The sequence below is a fragment of the Acomys minous genome, assembly GCF_964271855.1.
Source record: "Acomys minous genome assembly, chromosome: 3".
Lineage (NCBI taxonomy): Eukaryota > Metazoa > Chordata > Mammalia > Rodentia > Muridae > Acomys > Acomys minous.
In genome coordinates this window covers 106,912,465-106,931,178 of record NC_140485.1, presented here as the reverse complement: position 1 = coordinate 106,931,178, position 18,714 = coordinate 106,912,465, and the positions used below count along the sequence as shown (strand labels likewise).

The window sequence follows — 18,714 nt, the reverse complement described above, 5'->3', positions numbered from 1 at the left end:
TTTTAACTGCAAAAAGAAAATATTTGCTACATACCTAGCCCACCATTACATAGCTCCTTCATAGTCTGTACATATATACAGTTACAAGTACAGTTCTACAATTAATTGTGTCCTAGGAAGGGTGAAAACATTATTCCATGTAGTCGTGCACAGTCTTCAAACTCTCTTATAGTCTACCAAAACATAATGTGTCAAAAAAATCCCCCCGGCCTCTCCCAGCCTGAAACCTACTGCCTATAATTAAACTAAACTGAGGTTGTTACAGTTGAAATATATACAGTTGAAATATATATATATAATTTCCTAGCTATGAGACTTTTGAATAAACTCTTTCATAGATAGTCTAGGTGGGAATTTTTTTTCTCTACATTCATTCCCATCTCACATGAATGAATACTAGTAGTCAGTTACATTGGTTGCTTATACTTAGTCCCTGTTTTAATGTAGGCTCCTTTCCCTCTCAGCGTTCTCTGTACCTCAAAGTTATTTCCATGCCTAATGTCCTTGAGACTGTACCTGCGCCATAATCATTCACAGAAAGTGTGAATGGAAAAGAGATAAAATGTGGGTGGTCCTAGTTGACCCTTCTTTTGCTGCATATTCACTATATATATTGTCGCTATTGCTCAGTGTATAGGGGTTCTGTTCCATACAGTAACTCCCTTGGAGGCAAGAGCTTGAGTTCCAGGAAGTGTGGTCAAGTAAAGCAGGGAGTGGCAGTGATGGATAGAAATGATGGAAATAACGAAGCCGCATGGCGCAAACGGCCGTTAATGGTTCATGACTTAACAAGGGAAACAGCCGTTTGTCCTGTGGTGCTGCAGTCTTAGGCTTGAATCTCACACATCACACACACACACACGCACACGCACACGCACACACACACACCAGGAAGCAATCACCTCTCTGTCCTGCCCACGAAGTAGACGCTCCATAAAGCAGCAGTGTCTGTGTCCCTGCCACAGTGGGTCACAGCCCACAAGCTCACTGCTGAGAGTGGCTTTGCTGGTAATTCCTGGGCAAGGTGCCTTCTTGGGCCCTTCCTGGGCCGCATACCTATCTCATTGCTAAACGGTGTCTGGTTGGAAGGCCCACGCACATGCTCTTGTATGGTCAAAAAGAGAGACACCTCCAGGGTACAGAACTCACTCAAGGGCCGGCATGGGCACATGGCAGGCTGCTGGCCAAAATGTGCCCACTAAGCCCCTAACAAATGAATCATGGCCTGGGTGACTGTAGAGACAGATGTTTACTGTGGAACAGTAACAGAAAAGTCTGGGCTTTTTGCCATTTAAGAAAAGAAAAAAAGAAGGCACATGAACTTTCTTGTCCTGGACAGAGCTCTGAGAAGGTATAATGCTCGCAACTCTGTTTTGGAGGGACTCATTGGAAAAAGAGACTTTCTACGTATGTATATTTGTGCATTTTTGTGTGGACATATATGTGAATATTGTGTTATGAGAACATATGTGCTTTGACATAATGAAGAAGTGGGATTTCTATTGTAATTTGAGCCAGACATCCACATTCCTTTATAGAGTCTATAGAGTGCCCTGTCCGGTTTTCTCCTTGAACACACACTGATGGGCTGGGTCTTTATTCTGCTCAGTGTCAATTCTAGCTCTGCTCCTAGCTGACTCTGTGACTTCTGGTACGTCACTTAATATCTTCTCTGCTCATTGCAACTAGGAAAAGTTTATATGTACTAAGGACTTAAGACCTCACCTGCATTTCATTACCTTTTCAATAAATGCTACTTGAAGAGTATTTACTTGCTGATATTATTTCTAAAATTTGTATGACAATAAAATTCTATGAATAATAGTATAGCCAAGCATCTGGAAGTATCTACAATAGTATCACAGCCTGCTTAGACCGGTTAGTTTTCTCCCATCAAGAATGTTATTTGGGTAATACTGTGTCAAATGTTATCCTCTTGTCACCGCTCCTTGACTTGATAATCCACGTGCTGTCCATTAACTGTCCTTTCTTCACTGTGGCTGGTAGTAAAACGAGGAAGGCTCCAGGACAACGGAAATTTAGCAAAGAGACGAAATGCATTCCAGAGTGAAAATTAGGAGGAAATGTGTACAGTATCTTATTACCGATGTCCTATGGTACATCAGCTAAGCTCAGTTTCAGAGAACCAGGGTAGGGAGTCAGATTGCACAGTTTCCTTTTGGGGTCAGAAGAATGCTTTCCCTTCACAGACAGTTTGGATCCCCCAGCATGCCCCCGCCCCCACAACTGTGTGATGAGCCCAGTATTCAGCAGGCAAACCTCAGACGCTCTCCGCCATCTTCTTTTAAGTGTCTGGGAGGAAGCCGAGACCATCATGCCATTTTCAGTGGTGCTGGAAATTTACCAGAAGTTTACCACTGTATATTACAGTAGAAGTGATTTATTACATAAGTAAGTACAGTGTTGTCCAATGAGAGATTGACAGCTAGTGTAAATATTACAGTTAGTTTTCATCACTCCCTGAAAAGATATCTAAGGAAAAAAATGTTTAAAAATTGAAGTGATTTGAACTAGCTATAGCACAAAATCCTGAAGCTGACCATTAGAGACTCTAATATGATGATATATAGTTTTCCAGCTTCAAGGCTGAGTAATGAAGGGAAGAAAAGACAGAAAATTTTAGAAACTTACTTCACAAGATGCTTATTTTTGGATGCTCTAAAAATACCAGCAAGACCTCATATGAAACTTCCTTGTAAGGTTCTTTTCTTTAGAACGTCCCCTTGTATTCTAAACTTCAAGTTCAGTTATAGTGTAGACGGGAGAAGAGAGAGGTGGGAAATATGGTTGGAGAGTTACTCGTATCTAAACACCGGCCTGGACCAGAGGGAGAAGCAGAGGAAGACTAAGAGGGAGCTATGGTCATGTACGAGAAAGATACAATAGTATATGTCACAAACCCATTATTTTATATGCAGATAAATAAAGTAATAGTCTTTAGTGATTTGATTGAATATTTTAATATCTACTTAAAATGTTTAAACAATTAACACTGATTTTTAACCTTAATTATTCATTAAAGGACAGCAATCAACAAATTTGCAGAATAGAAATTATCAATGTTCTTCTTCTCCATTGGAAATACCAGTTCTGCAATACACAACTGAATATGCTTTGTAATAAATCCACCATGAAGTGAAGAGGGTTTTTGAATGTTTTTTGAATGGATTCTGTCTTGCATGAATATAAACAAACATAAGTTTTCGAGGTTGCTGGCCACTGAACACAAAGGTAAAAGTTTGTTTGTGGGGGGGTCTTCCCTTTTCTGAGGATAAGGGGAAAGGGAAGAGGCTGGGAAGTAGGGACCAGAAAGAAAGGAGAAAGGGGTTACAATCAGTATGTAAAGTAAATATATAAATTGAAAATAAATGTTAAAAAAACCAAGTTCTCAATAACTCTTCCCCCCCCCACCTCCCCCCCTACCTCCCCCCCCCCTGCCCCCGCCACTCAGCTCAGCATAAAGGGAATGAGAAAACAAAGAGCAGCTGTCGGATCCCAGCCCACAGGAAAAATTGAATCAGGGTTCACCTGAAAGAGGGAGTGGGATTGAAAGTAGGATATAGAGACGTGAGAAATAACAAATCAAGTCAGGAAATTTCTGATCAAGATTCACTTTATTGCCAACTAGCAGGAACATATATAGGGCAAGGTCAATAGGATCTATTCTTATCTCACTCACCCTAGCCCCCCGGGCAAGAATACAATAGACTAAATCACTCCCTGTAGAACTTCCTAGTTCTCTGAGTAGTTCCCTGTAAGAACTTCCTAGATCCTCTGGGTGGTTCCAAGTTGGGAATTTCCCTACTTCTTTCAAAGGTAAATAGTCCAAGGATAGCCTAGAACACAAGACCTCGTGAGGTAAAGGTGAGCAACTTGAAAGTCACAGTATACAGCCTAAGCACAGGATTTCTGACATGGCAGAATTTGGCATGGGTTCCCACAAGCAGTAACAACAATAGCAACAATGTGAGCAACAGAGAAGATAACAGCATTCAAAGCTTTCAAGAGATTACCCAAGGGACAGGTCTGTGCCCTACTTGTCTTGGAATAATAATAGGGACTGATATACTTTAGATGTGTTGAAACACATGAGGACAAAAGAGAACTGGGTATGTATTGTTCCTCCAGAGGACCAATGAGCTACACACAGAGGCCAGTCCAGCTTAGATGTTGCTTTTTCTAAAAGAAGCGGGGACTGCAAAGACTACTGGTCAACAGCACTGGCTACTCTTCTAAAAGACCTAGGATCAATTCCCAGCACCCACGTGGCAGTTCACAGCTTTCTGTAACTCCAGTTACAGGAGACTTGACATGGCCTCTGACAGCATCAGGCATGTATAGCGTTCACAGGAATACGTGCATGCAAAATGCTTACATACATAATATAACCATCATCATCATCATCATCAAGAAAATAAAAGATCAAGAGAAGAATAAAGAATATATCCAATATTCTATCTTCTTAGGGTGCTTCCTTCCTAGATAATTGTTTTCTGTCTCACTTGACTCGGAAAATTGATGAAGCATGGAAATGCAAATGTAGAGGAGTCACTGAACCAAAAGGACTTCCAATACAGTTAGGAAAAGACAGCTCATCTCAGCAGCTTACCTCCTGAGATGGAGTAGAAGAATAAAGTAATTGTACAAAGGTTTACTCTGGGAAAAAGACACTTATTTGATTACTTTTTGCCTTCAACGTTTCAGATCACTGATAAAAATCTAAAGTAGGGTAGACAAGTTGGGATTTTTTTTTTTTGAGAACAAAAAAGAACAGTGAAACTTTCAAATTTAGTGGAGGAAATGCGGTCAAGGAGGAGAAAATCAGCCTGATGTAGTCTCTACAGGACCCAGGGCAGAGAGAAACAACTGGAGTGTAGTGGTGATGTTCTAGCTTCTGGAACACGTATGTTAGGGAGCGGTACATCCCCAGCCTTAGCATACTGACAAGGTCTGGTAGAATCTAGACACCCAGTGGGCTAGTGATAAGAAGTAAAGATCCACCTGGTGTTGAGCCATCCCAAGGAACATCAGTGCTACAGACAGACCAATGTGAGCATGAAATTATGAACATCTGCAAGAGAAGTTTGAAAAATTAAAAAGTTACAACAAAACCCCAAGTAAATGTAAAAATGGACAAATTATCTAGATAAATTATTTCCCAAAAGAATAAATCCAAATAAATGGTAGACAAATATAATGTTCAATGTAATTAGCCTTGAGAAAAGTAAAAATCAAAACCATCACCTCATCCCAATCTAAATGACCGTGATAAAAATAATAAATAATTTACTGATGAGGGAAAAGATGCAGGGTAATAACATTTATGCACACAGAGCTAGTGGGAATATAAATCATTGTGGCTATTGCAGAGAAAAGAGTAGAGATTTCCTTAAATATTACAATTAGAGTCACCAAAAATTCATCATCGGTCCATTCTTGAGTATGTTTCCCAAGAAAATGAGATCAGTATACCAGGGAGATGCTTACATGCTGTGTTTACTGTGAAGCTAGTCACTGCAGCTATATGGATGTTGCTGAAGTGCTTATCAAAGGGATTGAAGAAAATGGGATCTTTCAGTAGCTAGGAAAATGGAATCTTCCAAGGAACTAGGGCTTGGAAGGCCACGCTCAAGACTGCGAACTTAGTTCTGATTGTTATGTTTAAGGCGTCAAGGAATTTTTAAGCCAGAAGTAATGCGGGACATGTCTCTCCTCAAGAAACATAGGAAAAAAAAAAGCTCACCTTCCTGAAAACATCAGAGAAATGCAAACATTGAGATTCCATCTCATCCCAGTCAGAATGCCAGTCATTAAGAAAGCAATGACAGTTAGCACTGGCAGGGAGTTGAGCAAGGAGAGAGGCTTACACACAGCTCGGGGAATGTGAACTAGAGGAGCCACTGTGGAGGTCAGTCTCTTCAGTCCTAGGACCCAGCTAGACCACTCCTGGGTACTCCAAGAACACAGAGAAACTTGTACGTCAATGCTTACTGAGGCACTGTTTACAATAGCTAAAGCATGGAAACAATTTAAATTCCCATCAACAAAGGAATGCAAAGGAAAAGTGTGGCATGGGGCCGGGTGTGGTGGCGCACGCCTTTAATCCCAGCACTCGGGAGGCAGAGGCAGGCAGATTGCTGTGAGTTCAAGGCCAGCCTGGTCTACAAAGGGAGTCCAGGATAGCCAAGGCTACACAGAGAAATCCTGTCTTGAAAAAAAAAAAAAAAGAAAAGTGTGGCATATACACAATAGACCTTTTGTCAGCCATAAAAAAACAATGACGTCATGTAACAATGGATGTAACTGGCAATATCCTACTAAATAAATTTAGCATACATATATATACATACACACACACATACATACATATATATGTGTAGTATAGAAAGCACAAATGAGCAAAATGTTGGCTAAATTCATTTAGTAGAATCCTTAGCTTAGGAAAAGTGGGCATAGTTAGGATGGAATATGATCAATATACAATATGCACAAATATGAACACATATAATTAAAATGTAAATTAATGCATATTTAAAGAATAACATTTATGTAAAAGTTATTGTATGTGGTGTATACACACGTATGTTATTGTAAAAATAAGATAGAACACATGTTAAATATTAATAGTGATTAGTTATATATAATGAGTGATTTCAATTTAATTATTTTTATTGTCTAATTTTCTCTAGATAAATTCATTAAGATGTTTTCTCCAAAAACACTTTGAAAATTTTCCTGTCAAAAACCAAGAGGATCATATATACATACAGCGTGAATATGTGTGTACACACACACACACACACACACACACACACACACACACACACACACGTCATCGTGTAAACTATCAGTTTAAAACCTCTTCCCCAGTGCTGGCTGTTTATAAAAACCATCTCCCAGTCTCTGAGTACAACATGTGTATCCAACGCTTTTGCGGTTTACAGCACATGGTTTTAGCTCCCACTTCCTGATTTCAATTTGAATTCCATTTTTATATTTTCCAATTCAGAACTTTCCTTTCACTTCAAATCAGTTTATACAGGGACATGCTTTTCTGAATTTTAGATATCATTGGTGGCAGAGATAGTGTGACTTCAAAATACCTTATCTATCAAATTATCATACATTTCAATGAAATGTAAATACTATTTCTGATATGTTATTCTAAAAACTTAAAAATGAAATTGCACATTCAATCTTTTAATAGCTTTTAGCATAATGTAACTTACTCTTTTGTATTTGACTAAAATCACCCTTTCCTTCTCCCAGCCCCCCATGAGACAGGATTTCTCTGTATATCCCTGCCTGTCCTGGACTCACTTTGTAACCAGGCTGGCCTTGAACTCACAGAGATCTGCCTGCCTCTGCCTCCCAGAGTGCTGGGACTACAGGCATGCGCCACCACACCTGGCTCCCTTTCCTAATATCTAAGGGTTCTGGGAAACTAGTGTTACAGTTAGGAGAGACTTGGTAAATGATAAGTGAGAAGCCAGTGCAATGTAATCAGATACTGTAAAACTTTCAGGGCTTCATGGTGCTTACTGGAATTCAGTAAGATGATGTAAACTGTAATTGACCCCACATAATCTTCAAAAAATCACTATGATTTTATAGTATTAAGAAAAACCTTAAAGTAGTTGTATTCATAAAAATTCAAGCAATAAATATATGAAATTCAAGCAAAAGTTGTTCTTTCTTTACATGTTCTCAAAAGCAAGATTCAATATATACTTGTCAGATCTCTCTCTCTCTCTCTCTCTCTCTCTCTCTCTCTCTCTCTCACACACACACACACACACACACACACACACACACACACACCTAAATTGACCTGAAGTTGAATTTAATATATGCATATTAACATATGAAAATTTTATTAAGGTTTTTTTACATTAATATTTAAGACATGCATTGTAAGACCTAACAAATACTACACAATGTATAATATCCCACTTCATCGAAAACAATTTGTGAAGATGTAATTATCCTCATTTGATAATAAAACATATGAAGCTTAGGTATGCTAAAGACTACAGTTAGGCAAGTATATCAATAAGAAAAAGATTCATAGTGAATATCTACCACTATGTATATTTCTAGCAGTAGGCTTTGAGGTCAATGTGTGATTTACAATCAACATTTAGTTAAAATTTATTAGACTCTAATCCAAATAAATGCTTGGAGTTTTAAATACAATAAACAGAACTCTCAAGTCAACTTAGTCATTTTGAGAACACAAAAACTCACAGAAGCGATTGTTGTAGAGTCATAAAATAATACAATTAGGGCCACATCTCCAAAACCTATAGCACAAAAAGTTATTTTCTCCCATTTTACAGATGAATTGAACCATATGGGAATTGTGCTGATTGTCCAAAGGTTGCAGAGTTGCATAGCTATGTTTCTCTGCATGGAATCCTGGCTCACATACAAAGCCTCCAAAGAGATCAGAGAGCAAAGCTAGGGTACATACTACTGTCTGAAGAACCCAGTCTATAGATTAGAATCTCCTGTGTACTCTGGATTAACGTAATATGTGGATTAATCCTAAGGTATCTTCCAGGTAAAGGTGGCATATTAAACATACAGAGTTCCATTGTTTGGTCTAAAAACTCGCTCAAATAGAAAAGGAGATTGTAAAATGAAAACGATGAGATCAGAGAGATGTGACTAGTGAGAAGGGATGAATCTGCAACACTCCAGTGCAGAGGTGTGATTAGCATCACAGCAATGAGGAAACAGATTCCCAAGACAAATGTCTGGAAAAATAAAAAGCAGCCAGATTGTACCATAAAGCCACCAACAGTTCAATAAAGAATATTAGATACCCAAGAAAAATGAATTAGAGGTAGGATAGCAGAGATTTACTGAGAAGTTAGGAGAAAAAAAAAAAGGCTAGATGAGGAAAATAGTTCAGTTGATAAAGTGCTTGTCGTAAGGACCTGAGTTGGTTCCAAGGATCCATGTTAAAGCTGGGCATGGTTCCAGGAGATTGTAATTCCAGTGCTGGGAGACAGACAGACAGATTCCTGGTTAGTCAGCCCACCTGGTGTACTTAGTGAGCTCTGAGACAGTTAAAGACATGGTGTTACAGAGAAACTCTGTCTTGAAAACTAAATAACAAACAAACAAACAAATAAGTAGCAAATAAACAAATAACAACCCAGAGGGCAAAAATCAACAGTTATGCTCTAGCATACACACATGCACATGTGCATATTTTAAAAAGACTGTCTAGAGACTTTCTCTCCTGTCATGTAACTGTCTTTTTCTATTGAGCAAAGTACAGCATATTTTTTCCTGGGGAGCACCAGAAAAAAATCAAAATTTCATGGTCTTGTTGGACATTGTGTTGTGTGCCCAGAGGTTGGAGACTAATATGAGTGACATAAATTTCTGAACACAAAAACTAAACAACCAAACAAAAGCCATCAATTATTTAGGGAGTTTTATAGAGGACACGAGCATTCAATATGCGGTTTTATTTTGGATATCAAGACTTCTGTTTTCTTCTGCTGAATGGCTTTGTAAAGGGCTGCAATCCCATTGCACCTCCTAGGCAGAAGTCACTCTAGGGAACTGATCGATAATTGAGCTATTATAATGATAGCCAGGCATTCCTGAGTGAAACACCCCAGTCAGATCACACGAGAAGGGAGCACACAGAAAGGACTGTGGATAGCCTGCTTACATTTACTGTAAATTCAACCAAGAACAGTTGATGACTGTCAACATTAGAAGAGACCCTCTAGTATAAAGCATATAAGCATCCCAAAAGAATATCAGGAATAAAAGCAATGCAGAAAGCCAGGGCCTTTAAGGAGGAGGGAACACTCAGCACCAGAGAGAATCATTGGTGTTGGTAGAGAGAAAAGAGTAATAATGTTTTCTTATCAATGAATAGAATCCTGTCAAAAAACATCACTTCATAGACACGATATAAAATAATAGTTCAAATACTATTTCTTCACATGAAAACACCACTGTAGAAGACATGCTAGATTCAAAGAGGGATGCGTGGATGTAGTAACAGAAGAAAAAAAAAATACTTTTTTTTTTTTTAAGGAAAAAGGAGATAATTTAGACTATTGATCCAGGAGTTTCAATATTTGGGAACATTTCTGAAAAGAAAGTAAAGAGCACACAAAGCACAAAGTAAATAGTTCAGGATAGAGTTGAAGCTCAGCACAGTGCTGATAATGGATCCCGCGAAGACCTGTATGGTGGCCATCCCTAGGAAGGTGGTCCTGAGCTGAAATAGAAAACAGGCAGGGAAGGCCATGGAGAGCAAGCCAGTAAGCAGCATTCCTTCAGGGTCTCTGCCTCAGTTTCTGCTGCTAACTTTCTCCTCAGTTTCGGCCCTGACTTCCTGACTTCATGAAGGACTGTAAGTAGTAAACCCTTCCCTCCCCTCCCCTGTGCTTGCTTACTCATGGTATTTACCCCAGCAACAGAAAGCAAACTAATACAGAGCTGTTGAACTGAAGGTCTGTGGTTACTTCTATTTAGAAAAAAGGAAAAAAAAAAACTCTACATTTCGCCAAAAACAAAACAAAAGAACAAACAACAACAACAAAATCCAAAACAGAAAACCTTACCCTTCCAAGTTGCTTAAAAGTGATTTGGCCTGTGCTTGCTTCAGCAGCACAGATAGTAAAATTGGAACGATACAGAGACGATTAGCATGGCCCCTGCGCAAGGATGACACGCGAATTCATAAAGGGTTCCATATTTCTCAACAGATAGATATGATCCTATAGATAGATAAGGTAAAATCGCTAGATAAGGTCTTCAAAGCCTCAGAGACCTACAGAATATGGCATTTAAGAAGCTTTTAATATCTTAAAAATTCTTTGTCAATGTGACAGGTTAATTCCTGGCAACACCCAGCCTACCTCAAGAAGATGATGAGCATCAAAGAACCTCCTTATGGATGTGGCAAACCATCAACTGGGAAAAACATCCTCATTTCTGCCACAGAGAGAATTCTGCCTAAAAATGGGTAAGCTTGGATGCAGGCAGAGTTGATGGCCAAACTCTGCTAAGACAGAGTAAGCAAGTCTTCAATAGTTCCTGCCTCACAAATATGTCTGTCACCTATATTGAGCCAGAAGGCTGAAAATGATGCTCCAACATTATAGAGAGTTTTGATGACTATTCAGGCAGTGTACTGTCTCTATCATTTTTTTTTTCTTTTCTTTTCCTTCTCATTTTGGAAACTGCTAACCTGCACTTCTGGTTCTCTCAAGTAACTAAGTTTCATTACTTCTCAAATCTCTAATGGGATTGACATTTTACAATAAAGCTTAGCTGGTTAGGGGTTTTTTTTATCTAAACAGAGGTTTTGAGTTGGCAGAGATGAGATATGATAGATATTGATTCTCATTCAGAATTTTAGACTCACCAAGATAGGAAAGATGTTTTCTACAAGGATGCCAAATGGAACTAGCCAAAACACCATGAATGTAACACTCATGTGATTCCTGGTTCTTCTTGCTGTATGTAAATTTTCAGCTTACTTGTAATAATATAAATGCATATGCCAAAAAATGAAATAAAATAAAAAAATGATTTGGCTTTGGGCTAATGACAGAGGAAGAAATTTGATACTTGAGGGAGAGAGAGAGAGAGAGAGAGAGAGAGAGAGAGAGAGAGAGAGAGAGAGAGAGAGAGAGAGAGAGAGAGAAAGGGGGGATGGGTAGCAGGAAAGAAAATCTGTGTCTGTCTTTGTCTAGAGCAGGGGTACTGGGTAGTTGAGATTTTTTAATAGTAGCCTAGCTTTTCTGGCTGAGCCCTGCCTTTCCTGTGGAAGGAAAAGTTATTCCACGCTGAGCACTAGCGTCAAAGGGTTGCGGACCCACGCCTGCTGGTTTCAATTAGCGTGCCAGCCCCAATGGCATGTCCGGCAGCCGGTGTTTTATTAGGGCTTGGTCATCTCCTCCTCAGAGCCACGTGAATGGCCTGCGGTTCTACAAGCTTCCCTTGACCTTCCAGTCCCTCTGGAGCTGTGCGACTGCTGGAAGCTCAAGCCACAGCTGTCTGCCTCTTGACTCCCAAAACCCAATCTGCTCTGCGATCTTCCCTTGGGACAGACAGAGAGGGAAAGCAAGTTGATAGAAAGAAATGTCTCTCCCTGAATGAGCTATTTTTAAAGCTCGGTGCGTTTGAGCACTGGGGTGCGTGCGAGGCTGCAGCAGCGAGGTGAAAGGTGAGGAGGACCCTGGGGGATCTCCTGCTGCTCTCAGCCTAGGGACCAGTTCTGGGCTAAAGGCAAATGTCAATTTATGGGTTCAGAGCAGGGTAGGGGGTACTTAAAAGTCTGGCACAGGAGACTCAAGAGGAGTGAGCAGAGCTGGAGTTTAGCCTAAAGAAGCGAAGGTTGAGGGCGATTTAAAAAGAAACTCCCGAGCAGGAAATGTCATTATAGCAGGAATGAGGCCCAGATGTTCTCCGTGTCATCAGAGTACACAGCAGAGAGAAATAATGACCTTACGGAAAAGGCAGAGCCTCGTGAAAGTCGGACACCGAAATGGGGTGCTCACAGGGCCGGTGGAATTCTTACCAGCAAGACCTTTGTCTTCTAGGAGGGCTGGTGTATAGCCCAGCAGAAAGCATAAGGGATATAGAAACAGTCTAGGGGCTCTTTTCCGAGTGTCCATTGCATCATAGCTGAGTGTGGCAGAGGGTTTAGCAAGGGGCTTTTTGGAAGCCTCAGATACGAATCCAGGATGCCTCTGAGTGTAGGAATCTGAATGAGCTGCATAATCTTATCTTTCCAGTTCCCTCCGTGTTTATAACATATCGAGTGCTGTGATCGGTGAAAGAAGCAAGCCTTCAGTGAATCACTTCTATTATGACTTCTCTGTCTTCATACTGGAGACCAGAAGATTGGCTATGTAAGATTTTGATTCCTTGGGTCTCAGAAATGGCCCAAATGCTGTTTTGATATTTTGAAGATACCTTACAAAATGACAGAAAATAGGCACTTATTTTTAGGCTTAAAGCTTTCTTTTTATTTTGTTTTAAGTAAAATAACTATTAAGATCTAAATGTATTTTATTTTATTTTGTTTTATTTTATTACTTTCTCTAACAGCGATTTTACATACCAGTCCTATAAAAATATCCATTCACTTTAAGATAGGAAAAAAAAAAATTCCCACAGCACCTGGGAAGGCCATCTCATAGAAATTTAAATAAGCCAACCATGAATTGCCTACTGCAATTCACTGCAGCCTGTCGTTAGTTGAATAAGTAGTTTTTAATTTGTATCCCTTATGCTTCAAATCAAAACTAACTTAATTAGTAAAATGACCGGGAGAAAAGGGGTTGATGGCTAATTACTACTGATTGCCCCACTCCATACTGATTAATGACCTCAATAGGATAGCCATGAATTCTGATCAAACTCATCTTTGTATCTTTTAATCAAGTTGCATTAAATTCAACAATCTGTTCCAATTTGAGGACTTTTTTTTCAACCACTATAACAAACAAAACCTATGGACACGTAACTGCACAGCATTAGCTCTTTCCCAAGTTATATTCAAACTTAGTAGCGATGACTAAACTTTCTCAGAGGGATGACACATTCCCTTGTGGTCATTTTTTATGTGGTTGCAGCAACTCAGAAACATTGCACTTACCTGTCAGACATACTTCTTAAATATATAAATCTTTTAGTTTGTGTTTTATTGCTGTGAAGAGACATCACGACCATGGCAACTCTTATAAAAGAAAGGCACTTAACTGGGACTGGCTCACAGGTCAGAGGTCTGAGCCATGGCAGGAAACATGGAGGCATGTAGGCAGACATGGTGCTGGAGAAGAGCTGATCGTACTACATCTGGGTCCACATGCACCAGGAAGAGGTTGGGGCAGATGGCTTGAGCATCTGAGACTTCAAAGCCTTCCTCCAACATGGCCACACCTACTCTAACAAGGCCACACCTCCTAACAGTACAACTCCCTATGGGCCTATGGGGGCCCGGTTTCATTCAAACCACCACAAAAAATCAGCAAACTTTTTGAAAGAGAAGGGGTTGAAAGCTGCCTTATACAACCTGTTTCTTACAACCCTTTCAGACAAGGTTGAGTTGAAGGTTGTCTCAGAAAGGTAGATGCTTCTTCTACTGGCTAGTGTTCAGAAAGAAGAACGTGAGGTGTGTGGAGAGGTTGGGGTACAGCTGACTAGCACCATAGTTTGTTGTAGGTCACAGACATCAATATCCTGTTAGTCACAGTATCAGAAAGAAGCTGTGCTGACTCCAAAGGACATGGCTAGTCCCCAAAGCACCTTTAAGGATTTTTAAAGGACATATGAAAATGTTTATCGCAGAATGGGTTCAAATACATGAGTAAATAAATTGGTAAATTCATGTTCATATATAAGCTCACACCAACCTCTTTTATTAGAGGCCACTGGTAATTGGTATGTTGGGCTGTGATTTGGTGCAAGGTAGGTAAATTCACATGCAAACCTTGTCAACCGAACATGTAATGATAGTAAATTTGTTACAACTCAGTTTGTATTTAGACTGAGCCTGGTCTTTAGTGAGATTGCTATTTGTGTTTTCAAATATCTGTGTTTTTGTGCTTCCCATTGTAGAAGGTAAAGCATATATATATATATATATATATATATATATATATATATATATATATATATATATACTGTGTGAAATGGCAAAGCAATGACTTAAAAATATACACACACAAAGACACACACACACACACACACACAAAACCAAGACCTCTTGCTTCTTTGATGATGGATGTAGTGAGAAGACTGGATAGAGTGGATATGAGAAAGGAAAGATGGGGAAAGATGAGTTTAAAGTTCCTGGCTTGAGACCAGGTGAGATATCATGTCCTGACCGCTGCCCAAAGTTGGAGTGAAAGTCGACACAAGGGAGAAGTAATAGGTTCTGTTTATACTATTCAGCTTAACATGATAACACATCTTATGAACACACACACAGTAATGTCAGAAAGTACAAAGTTAACACTACATAAGGCAAACAAATCACACACACACACACACACACACACACACACACACACACTGATCTACTGATCTCAGAAAGTACAAAGTTAGGACTGCATAAGACAAACACACACACACACACACACACACACACACACACATACACACACACACACACACACACACACACACACACACACACACACACAAAGTGATCCCAGAAAGTACGAAGTTAAGACTGCATAAGGCAAACACATATACCATAGAGATGGTCCATGAGAGCATAGGACTGCAGCAGGTACTCTCACACTGTATTTCTGAGTCAAGCATTCTGTATATCTAATGTTAGCAGACTGAGAAATAGTCATGGACAGATTGTTGAAAAATAACACAGAAGTGAGAGAGATGGATAGAGCAAAGAAATGTAGTCTTGAAAAAACCTTGTTTTTCTACAACTCTGTGTTTATAAGACTCTCCATATAAACCTTGGCTCAGTTATTTTGTAAAAGAAAAAGACACAACTATTTGTTATCAGTAAAGATAATGCTGCAAACTGTTAAAGACACAAAATATTAAGAGGTTGTTATGTCTACTTTATAATCACCCTGGGGAAAAGGTAGTTCCATGTAAATTATTAAGAAATATCTATCTGTGGTTGACACATGACTTCAGCACTAATAGACTTGGGAAACACCTACAAGATTACTTCAGATTGTTTTCAGAATGATTGCAGCTTAAAAAAAGATGCAGAATTACTCATGAATTTTTATCAAATGTGTGATTCTTATCAAAAGTTTCCACTGACTTCACTTCAATTTAAGAAGGAAATAATTCCATGATAAGCTTATGCCTCTATATAAGACATAGACAGGTAATTTAACATTTTTTTCCTTTAAGCCATTCTGATTTGCTTTCTGTGTCCCCCTGACAGGTGTAACTGTGTAATCTTTTCATTTTACTTAGATAACTTCTTCTGACAACTTTCAATTACTTATCACATTTTGAAATGTTTTAGCTACTTTTAAATAAGTAGAACTGGAAAAAATCCATTATAAAAAGTGAAATATTGTGAAACAGTTGGTTTTTTTTTTTTTTTAAATCACATTCTCCCTGATTTTAAGCCTTTGACAATTCAGGGGTGAGTGTTTGGCTGGCCAGACTTCTTACATTCTGATGGAAACCACGTGTTTCTCAATAGTCTCAAAGACATCTGACTTTAAAATAAGTTAAAGTTAGATTTTTGTAAGGTTCTGTTTTTCTTGGCTCTGAAACACAAATTCTATTTACATCTGAAGACTTGCCTGGGTGTGTTTCATGGTGTTAGAATTGTCTGCGCTGTAGAATTAGGGAAAGGATTCCATGTAGCCAACTATATATTTTACAAATGTCCAGAGAGCTTTAAAATACTTTAAGTTGGCATTTATATTTCCCCCATGATTCATGGGAAATTCCATCAGTGGCCCCCTTCTCTGACATCCCCTGTAAAGGACAATATGATGTTCAGGATTTGTTTTTAACACTAAAGGATAGTTAGGGAAATTGGAGTCAGCTCCTGATTGTCTGGGATCGATTACCACTGACTTGTGGAAGCATAGTGGGAAAAAAAAGCATTTGTGAACTTCAAAAGGTTGCTACAAGTAAGAGAGTCAACATCTTGGAAGACGTTTCCTACTGGAGTTGAAAGTAAACACTGGTCGTTCTGTAAACTCGCCGTTAGCTCGGACAGTTTTGCAAGCTAGAGGTGGGAATGGGCCTCCTCTGCGTTCCTTGAGCTGTGGAAGTACCCCGATGATTGGACTCTTAGCTTCATTCCATTCGTTAAGATTCTTCAAAGAGGCAAAAGACTCAGTGTTGTCAGTAAATCCAGAAGACGCTGCAATAGCCCTTTTCTTCAGCCATCCTCTTTCCTTCTATGCAGGCAGCTGAAGGTTCCTTCGCTGAGGGTGCCTGGCCGGGTGCACCCAGCTCTGACCGTAAGAACCAAGAATTCCACTTGGCCACATAGGTAGTCCAGACCAGCTTTACTAGAGTTTTGGTTTTTTTTTAAAAAGCTTTCCAGTGATTATAATCTCTTTCCTTACTTCTCAGATCATTCCTAAGCTAGGCTAAGCAAAGGAGTGGACGATTTCAGTTTGTTGGAGGGCACTTACCCAGCAAGTGTGATGCTTGGCTTTGACCCCTTGCACTGAAACAAACAAATAAATAAACCAATCTGGGTAGAAAGGTGTCATTTCTTGACCCTCTTACATCCTTGCCTCTGACCTCTAGCAAACAACCTCTCATTCTTGCTTTTCATACTACAAGCATTGGTGAAGCTTCTGGTACATGCTGACTTAACGTGTGGGGTGGGATGTTTTTCAGCAGGTGAGCTCCAGCTATAATGCAATCCCAGCTCTCATCTAAACAAAGAGTCAACACCAAGTCACGCAAAGCCACCACCCTGGCTGTGCATCTGGCAGAATTTGGTAAGAAGAGAATGAAGCCAGGCACCTAAAATTGGATGACTCAGTTCCTATTCCAATAACTGACAATAAATAAAGCCAATAAAATGAAATTGTTGTGATGGAACTACTTGGGCCATTGTTGATAAAAGAGTCAGAAGTTTCCCATCTTTGTGCAAAATGTAAGTTGTTTTTATACTTTGAATGTCTGTAGAATATTGAACTTGTTTCCAGATAGTGCATATGGTCAAAATAAATATGATTTTTTTCTTGAATCCACTTGACTTTTTTTGCTCTCATTGTAATTTAGATTTGATTGAGAAGGACCTCGTAAGCCTGTGTGTTCGAACACTGGGACCCCAACTGGTGGAACTATTTGGAAAGGATCAGGAGCTATAGCCTTAATGATGGAGACGTGCCACTGCGAGAAGACTTCGAGGTTTCAAAAGATTCCAGTGTGCTCTCTCTCTGCCTCCTATTTTCAGGTCAACATGAGAACTACTAGCTATTTCTGCCACTATACATTTGCCCCTCCATGGTAGATCTTACTTTCAGAACCGGTAGGATAGGCCCAATTTAGTGCTTTTTTTTTTTTTTTTAATGAGTTGCCTTGGTCCTGGTGTTTGAGTACAACAAAAGAAACCTTACCAAATACAGTCTGTGAGTTCCTTCCTCTTCTATCTTCGTTCTGGCCACCCACCCTTCCAGTAACAGCAGCTGACAGTTCCCCATTGGTTCCTCAGCTCTGTCACTTAATTAATTGTGACTCCTTACGACTTCATGTCCAAAACCTGCTGCTTGCACCTTTTCACTGGACACAAAATAAATTTTCCTTAAACAATGATAATAGCACAGAGGGTAAACTGAAAATAGACTAGATGGATTCTGAGGCACTCTTACCCTTAGACCCAGAGTTATATAGAAAGAGTATGTCTTGAGAATTTGCTGCTCATTCCACTGGGGAAGGGAGTTGGGACGTTTTTCTCCACCTGGAACGCATACCATTTCTTTGCCTGTGAGATCAGTCTACCCCAAATTCTTCCTCCCTGTCTACTGACAGGCCCAGGTCTACCACAGACCTATGTAGGTCCCCCCTAATAAGCTGAATAATGTCTGTGTGGCAGGGTTAGATATTTGCTTTCTCAAAGATACTCTGTTCCAATAAACATAATGATTTTTTAAAATTAATTTTCTAATCGTCAATGTATGGACTATTCACGAAGCATGCCAAAATAGTTTTAAAATGACACCATGGAAAATCATTAGC

General features: G+C 39.5%; 1 protein-coding gene across 3 annotated transcripts; it reads left to right on the top strand.

Moving 5' to 3' along the window:
- The first annotated feature begins 1,154 nt into the window (after positions 1 to 1,154).
- LOC311593600 (uncharacterized protein) lies at positions 1,155 to 17,722 on the top strand. 3 transcript variants are annotated; one of them, XM_084774946.1, is made up of 4 exons: positions 1,155 to 1,407; positions 10,890 to 11,023; positions 12,801 to 12,917; positions 17,371 to 17,722. In XM_084774946.1, the coding sequence occupies exons 1-4, from the start codon at positions 1,357 to 1,359 to the stop codon at positions 17,372 to 17,374; spliced, it is 306 nt and encodes a 101-aa protein (XP_084631072.1). In that variant the 5' UTR covers positions 1,155 to 1,356; the 3' UTR covers positions 17,375 to 17,722. The 3 variants fall into 3 exon arrangements, 2 of the variants coding, with proteins under 2 accessions (XP_084631072.1, XP_084631071.1); XM_084774945.1 differs by having other exon boundaries at positions 17,368 to 17,722; XR_014777778.1 differs by lacking the exon at positions 1,155 to 1,407 and adding an exon at positions 10,369 to 10,408 and having other exon boundaries at positions 17,368 to 17,722.
- Positions 17,723 to 18,714: the final 992 nt, after the last annotated feature.